Genomic DNA, 7,463 nt, shown 5'->3' with positions numbered 1-7,463 from the left:
AAAAAAAAAAAAAAAAAAAAAAAAAAAAAAAAAAACATGTGCTGTGCTTCTCCAGACTCCTAACAGCACCCTGCAAAGCAGCTACGCAATCAGGCCTTGCTCCGGGAGTGTCCCCCAGTGGGTGTGGCCTCTTCTTGGGGATGCAGTTAGTGGTTTAGGGAGTCTGTTCATTTCTCAGGAAGGGAACATGAGGTGCAGGATGAAGGTAGGAACCCAGGCATCCTGCCTACCTTCCTCGGACCTCAGAGGGACAACCCGTGACCACCTGGCTGGTTTTCACTGGTTCCACTCATAGAGACAGACTCCTCTTGTCCTTAAAAGTCTCCAGGGACAGGTCCTTCCCACCACCCACACTTCCTGCCTCAGGAGCCAGGAAACTCTAAACAAAGCTCAGCGCCCGCTGCTGCGGGGTCAGCTCACCCCCTCTTGTTCTGCTCTGGGTGGAGGTTAAGAACAGCTGCTCCTGAAGTTTAAAGAATATTTCGGTAAGCCCTCAGCATGCTGGGAGACTGTCCTAAATTAGGAAATCCCTCGGATGCTGTAGCACAGGGATAGTGCATAATATCTAACATTGGGGGACCACCAAAGCAGAGTCACTGGCAGACGCCACTTACTCCAAATTACGCCTCCAATTTCTGAACAGCAAATGCTGATAAGGGGTTTTGGAGGGTGAAGTAAGGTGCTCGAAGCAAGTTACCCAGCGAGGCCCCAGCCTCAGTTCTCCCAGCTGCTGGCCCATGACCCCGTGACCCCCCAGGGCTAGAGGGACAGGGGCACAACCTCACAGATCTAAACACTTGTTCCGTTTCGTCCTTACTTTGTCTCTGCTTCTTGTTTTTATAAGGTGGCTTAGACTCGAATCATAAGTTGGCTCATTTGACCCCAAACAGTGACACTTCTAGGGCCTCTAAACCTAAACTTCTCTTCAAATACATGATATTAAGTGCTTTTCCTGTTTCTTGTGGTTCCTATTTTCCTGCTCTGTCAGAACCATTGACATTTTAGTCTCCAAACGCATCTACTTCACCCTACAAATCAGAGCATCCACGAGACCTTATCCTCCTTGAATGCCTTCACTTCCACGCATCCCAACTATTATTCCACCAACAGAAACAACGTTTTTGTCAAGACAGTGCCTTTTAAAAGCCTGGTCAAGTGCACCACCTCCAGGAAGCCTTCCTTGGTTACCCCTGCCTTAATCTACTAATTCTCTTGCTCAGTGTGACAGGCACCTAGTAGGGAGGCAGCTTCCATCTGTGCCTCAAAAAGGAAGGTCGAGGCCCTGAAGCACTGCCACAGCCTCACCACGCAGGGCACTCGGCAAATGTTCCCAGAGCGACGGTAACAACCAACCAGGGACCAGAGTGTGGGGCAGATACCAACTCCGGTGCCAGGCATCTAACAGTGCAGGGTGGGACTCTCACGTCGTCTGGGGACAAGGGTGTTATTCTACTTTATACGACTTCATACAGTGCTGGAGATGTGGGCGGGGAGTGCCCCGATGGTTTGCCTGAAGTTATAAGCAGAGGATTGGTTACCTGCCATCTCCCATCACTTCATCAGATCCTCCAGGGATGCAGGGACCCACTGACTCCTCAACCCGGCCCTACATGCATCCCACACTAGGTGGCAGCCACCACAGGAAATCTCTACCAGGCAGGGACGCCAAGGTTCTAGGCCCCCAGGTAGGGGGTCAACTTGCCCTCCAGGTACAGGTCCGTCCCCACCGCCCTGTCCTTCGGGGAGATGAGAATCAAAAGGAGACGGGAGGGGATGCCCCGGGCCCGTTCAGACAGCGCTCTGAACAGGAGCAGCACGGAGGCCGCAGGGCATCCGAGTGGATCCCGCTAGGTGGCGTGGCAGTGGAGGGGCGGCGGGCGGGGAGGGCACCCACCGCAGAAGCTGGGCTCCCGCCAGCCGATGCGCACGCCTCTTCGGGCACAGGCCGCCGCGTAGTTGGCCACCGCGTCGCACAGGCAGTCTCTGCCGTTGGTGCAGGAGCACACGTCGTAGCGGCAGTTCTGCAGGTAGGGCAGCGGGCCCACGGCGCCGTGGCAGGCCTTGAACTTGGGCGACGTCAGGATGGCACAGGACTCGTCCGCGAATCTGGCTGTGGGGAGAGGAGCAGCGTGGCCCGGGGCCCCGCACGGTCTGAGGCGACCGCAGGCGATGCGCTCGCGGACCCCAGGGTCACCGGCTCCGGCTCGAAATCCCCGTCCCCGCCCCTCCCTCGCTGCAGCAGCGGTAAAAACAAATTCTCTCAGGTCTGGGAATCATGGCGATTTTTCTTCCGCAGCCAATAAACTTTCCTGATGGCTTAAATACATAATCAACCACATTTCCTAGGGAGAAACGGTTCCCTGATGAGTAAGAGGGTAAGACGGGGCAGTCGATGTAGGCCTGAGGACGCTACCGCAGACGAATCTGCCCATGGCCAGCCCCGTGCATCTATCTTATGATAATTTAATTGCTGCTCCTTGAGACCGAGAACGTCCAGGGGAAGAACTATGGGCTACTCTTTTCTTTCCCAGGGTGTGGCCCACGGAGGGTGCTCAGTAAAGAGACTTTGAAGAATAAATGATCCAGATGAAGATCATCAAATGCTGATGGTGAAAACAAAGACCCACCTCCCCCAACGGTGGGCGCACCATCCACGGAATGCACTGGAACCCGGGGGAATCTCAGGGTTCTGGGGGCACGCCTGCCCCTCCCCCCACGGTGGGCGCACCGTCCATGGAATGCACTGGAACCCGAGGGAGCTCGGGGCTCCGGGGGCCCCCAGTCCAGGTCTCACATACTCAGGCGCGGGTTGAGGCTGCAGGGGTCGCTGGGCTGCCTCCGCAGGTCCTCGCAGTCCGCACGCAGCTTCCAGGCGTTTCCGAAGTGCTCCACCAGGGGCTCCACCAGGCCTGCGGGCGTCAGGAAGTCGTCCCCCTGGTTGCCGTTGTAATTCCCGCACAGGCCGCACGTCCTCCCCGAGTAGACCGGGGACAGCTGCGGGGGACAGACCACCTTGGAGCAGCCGCCAAGGCAGCCACAGTTTCCTTGCTCTCATGAGATGGTTTTCATCAAAAGCGATCCCCAGGTGAAAAACAGATATGAATTTAATAAACCACAGCTAAGCCCTAGGCTGCAAAATAAAATAAAACAGGAACTGCAGTATCTTCACCAGCAGCTCCGTGCCCCCTCTTAAATCCTTTGAGTCAGAGACCTGTCCTGCAGGAAAGGGTTTAGAGATTATCCTGTCACTTAAAGACGGGGACACAGAGAGGGAGAGCAACTTGCCTGAGGTCACAGAGCTGTGACCAGTGGACAGGCGGAGCTCCGTCACCCTGCCTGTCAGAGGAGATGCCCAGGGGCATGGAGTGCAAAGCCAGCGCCCCTTTCTTGCACACTTATCTCTGCCACACACATGGGCGAAGCAGGCTGAGCTGTTATGGTGCAAGTCTTCTTAGAACATACGTTGGGTGACAAAGAAAAACACCTTCCTAACTTCTTTCTGTTTTTTTTTTAATAAATTCATTTTTTATTTATTTTTATTTTTGGCTGCATGGGGTCTTCGTTGCTGTGCACAGGCTTTCTCTAGTTGTGGCGAGCAGGGCCTACTCTCCATTGTGGTGCACGGGCTTTTCATTGCGGTGGCTTCTCTTGTTGCAGAGCACGGGCTCTAGGTGCGCAGGCCTCAGTAGTTGTGGTACGTGGGCTTCAGTAGTTGTGGCTCGCGGCTCTAGAGCGCAGGCTCAGTAGTTGTGGTGCACGGGCTTAGTTGCTCCACAGCATGTGGGATCTTCCCAGACCAGGGCTCGAACCCGTGTCCCCTGAATTGGCAGGAGGATTCTTAAACACTGAGCCACCGTCCCCCTTCCTAACTTCTTGATTTTGACTTGACCACTGGGCATCACTGAGGAAAAAAGGCCCCGAGCCAAGAGGACCCTGGGGGTTGTGATCATGATCAGAGGAGGTGGGGTCAGCGAGGACCCGAGGGCAGCCTGCAAGGGTGAGCAGCGGGGGATGCAGGCCACCGGCACGTGGCTTGTTCTCCTGCTTCTGAGTCCGGGATGCACATTCAGGAACGTTTTGGGGAGTCGAGCCTGTCTCTCACATGGTACAGCTGGGGGCATCTGCTGGTCTCTATTGAAGGGGGTCCTAGTTCAAACTGGAGCAGAGGCTGGGACCCCAGGGCCCTGACTCTTGCTCTGCAATTTACCAGGGTTAAACTGTGGCTGCGGAACCTCCCTGTGTTCTGATACCTGCTCGGGCCGGGCTCTGTGAGGTCATCTCCTGGAGCCCCTTCCAGCTCTGACTTGACAAGATGCAGGATGAACAATCTAGTGAGGGTTCCGAACCCATATAAATTGTACCCAAGTAAATATCATTAATAAGAAAGAGGATGGAGTAACGTTTCCCCGTTTGCTTGACAAATAGCAAGTGTTGGCACGTCAGGCACCAGCCCTCCCCTCACCTCGCAATGAAAACGTCAATCCTCCCCACCTAGCACTTCCTGCCCCTCCTCTGCTTTCCCTCTCTCTCCCTCACCAGGATTTATCACCTTCTAACACGTGACACAATTTCCCTGTTGGTTCTGCTTACTGTGCGTCTCCCCCCATTAGAATTTAAACTAAACGAAGCCAGGATTCTGGTCCGTTTTGTTTCACTGTTGGACCTCTGCCACCAGTTCGGTGCGTGGATGGCTGAACAGTGTCTGGACAGATTCGTGAGTGAGAGAGGCTCCCCTCCGGACACCGACACCCAAGGCCAGCCCCAGCGAAGCAGTGAAGCCGGGGAGGCGTCTGTCCCCTCACCCTCGTCTCAGTGTCCGCTCTCTTCCCTCCTAGTTCTCAGGCCCTGAGCACCTCAGGCTCCCCAGGTCACCTCTGACACACCCGCCAGGTCTGCCATCTCCACCCTCCCCCACTCTCTAAGCCTGTCTCCTTCCGGCCCGTCGTCCCCGGGGCTTGTCTCAGAGGTTGGCTCAGCAAGGGTTAGGAGGGTGTGCGTGCTGGTGGAAGCCAGGCCAGGCTGCCCTCCTCCCAGCCCGCAGTGCCTCAACTGTCCGAGATCAGGGACTTGGAGAACGCACTTCCTATTCGCTATCTGAAATAGCAGTGTCACTTCTGACAGGATGAAAAGTGTCAGAGTCCCTTCTACTCCGCTTGGCCTAATGCCAAGCTGCGCCTGCATCACAGCCAGCAGGGCCCCGCTGCCTGGACCTCGGGACCCGTGCCTCACCCGGGGAGCCACTGGCAGCCCCTCATCCCACCTCATCTGGCTGCTGCCCCCCGGGGGGTGGGGGGCCCGCCCTGCCGCTCCCTGCTGTCCTAACCCCCAGCAGGGGCCTTTAGCTCGGCAGTCCCCACAAACCCCGGGGTCAGCATGGGGACACGTTCCCTCCGCCCCATCCACAAACGCCCCCTTTCCTCCTCCAGCCGAAACACATAGCACATTCCCCAGGCCCCGGGGTCGTCTGCCCCGTCCTGAGTCTTGACCAGGAAAGGCTTCTTCTCTTTAGCCAAACTGACCAAACGCAGCCCCAGAGATAACCCTGCATCTCATTCCCACAGAAACAAGTGCCCCTTCTCTCCTCAGAGGAGACAGATAAATCTGAGGCAGGGAGGTCAGCCACGCAAGACAAGACCAAGATATTATGTGCCTGCTGAAGCGGGGGAGGGGCACCTGACAGATCAAGACCCTCTCGGTGTGGTGGGAGATGCCTGAGAAAGTGGGACGGCTGACAGGGGCACCGCCCTTGAAGACCAGGGTGCAGGAGACCCAAGTTCTGCTCTCACTCTGTAACCAAATGACTGGGAGTCACTTTCCTCCTCCAGAAAAGATAGGATCTTTATTTCCAACTGTACTTGAGGGATTGATAAGATCTCCAAAAACCTTCGTGTGTGGTCACAGTTTTATTTTTTATAAAAGAAAAAAAAAAGGCGTTAATTTGGAACTTTCTCAGGGTCTTCAAAGACAAGAGAAAGAACATGACATCACGAGGATGGAGGACACCAGGACGTCATCGAGGACACCCCAGGAGCCCATCACGGGATCATACCAAGGGCCTATGGAACACGGAACCTCCGGAAGCAGGAGGGGACACTCCAGGGATCCTAATGTATTCAGGGCGGGGGTTCTCAAAGTGTGGACATGGGACCCATGGCAGGGGGTGATCCCTGAGACCCTTTCAAAGGGTCCACGAGGCCAAAACTATTTTCATAATCATACGAAGACGTTATTTGGCTTTTTCCCTCTCATTCTGTACAAGTGCGCAGTGGAGTTTTCCAGAGTCTGCATGACACGTAATACTGCAGAAGACTGAACCCAGAAGTAGAGGGAACTCCAGCTGTCTTCCGTTAAGCCAGCCATTAAAGAAATTGGCAGAAACATAAAACAATGGTATTCTCACTACCTAATTTTGTTTTGGAAAACAGATTTTTTAATGTTTATATCAATGTGTAGTCGCTTTACTATTGTTATTTATTAATGAATTAATAAATGTCTCTGATTTAATTTCTAATCTGGTAAATATCAACAGCTATAACCTCCATAAAAGATCTCGGGGTTCTCCATAATTTTGAAGAGTGCAAAGGCATCTGAAGACCTAAAAGTGAGAAGCGCTGGTCTACTGGGGGTGACATTGCCCGGGGAGCTGATCGGGTGCGCAGTCCTGAGCGTGTCTCCCAGCCCCCATGAGCCTTGCTTGCTTCGTTTATGAAATGGCAGTGACAATACCTTCTAGGGAAATTTCCAGAGGGAAAAAAATGTATCTGGAAGCCCTGTGAAATATATGGCTCCGTCTCCAAGCATGACTCTAGGGCCACAGAAAGCAGAGGAGGTGGCCCCTAGGCTGCAGAGGCCCCGAGACCATGGGAGGGATTTGGTAGTTCCCAGGACAACCTTTCACAGGCAGTGGGTACACGACACAGGATCTTGGCTGTGAGTCCCACTGCAGGCGCCCCGCCCCAGGGAACACCCCCTGGTTCCAGGCCTGGTTGCAGCCAGGAGCCTGGGCAGCAAATCAACTGTTTCCCCAGCCCCGCATGAGCCCACCCAGTCTGGACGCCCCTTGGGGTTCTAGAGCCCAGCACCCAAGAACTCCTGGGGTGAACAAGGGGCATCCAGACAGCAAACACCAGCCTCTTATACACAGAGAGGCCTGTTCCTCACTCTGGGGGTGCAGGGCCGGGGGAGAAAGGAATTCCCCTCCCACCCTTGAGCTCTCCCCCCAGAGCACAATGGGGACTTTGTAAGGTCTGGCTGCAGGGTGGCCGTGTTCAGGAGGGCACCTACCTTCACCAGCAGCCTCCCGCGGCCGTCCCAGTCTATCTGCAGGTCCTCCCCGTAGCTGAGGTGCACGGAGGCCATCACGGTGTGCTGGATGCGGAGGTCACCTGGAACCCAGCAAGGACGGGATTTAGGCTAAGATGGGGAGAGGGCAGGAGAGCGGCAGGCAGATGGATCATAGGGGA

General features: G+C 55.1%; 1 protein-coding gene across 1 annotated transcript in view; it reads right to left on the bottom strand.

The window, feature by feature from the left end:
• VWF (von Willebrand factor) overlaps nucleotides 1-7,463 on the bottom strand; it is a 137,574-nt gene that overhangs the window by 80,055 nt on the left and 50,056 nt on the right. Inside the window, exons 12-15 of the mRNA XM_007469511.1 lie at nucleotides 7,285-7,385; nucleotides 2,799-2,994; nucleotides 1,895-2,110; nucleotides 615-759 (exon numbers count right to left, since the gene is read on the bottom strand). Of these exons, the coding sequence (XP_007469573.1) occupies nucleotides 615-759; nucleotides 1,895-2,110; nucleotides 2,799-2,994; nucleotides 7,285-7,385 (658 nt within the window). The remainder of the gene's footprint in view (nucleotides 1-614; nucleotides 760-1,894; nucleotides 2,111-2,798; nucleotides 2,995-7,284; nucleotides 7,386-7,463) is intronic.

This window comes from Lipotes vexillifer, unplaced genomic scaffold (assembly GCF_000442215.2).
Source record: "Lipotes vexillifer unplaced genomic scaffold, Lipotes_vexillifer_v1.1 scaffold395, whole genome shotgun sequence".
NCBI lineage: Eukaryota > Metazoa > Chordata > Mammalia > Artiodactyla > Lipotidae > Lipotes > Lipotes vexillifer.
Note: the sequence above shows the minus strand (reverse complement) of the source record. Positions and strands in the feature narration are given on the sequence as shown.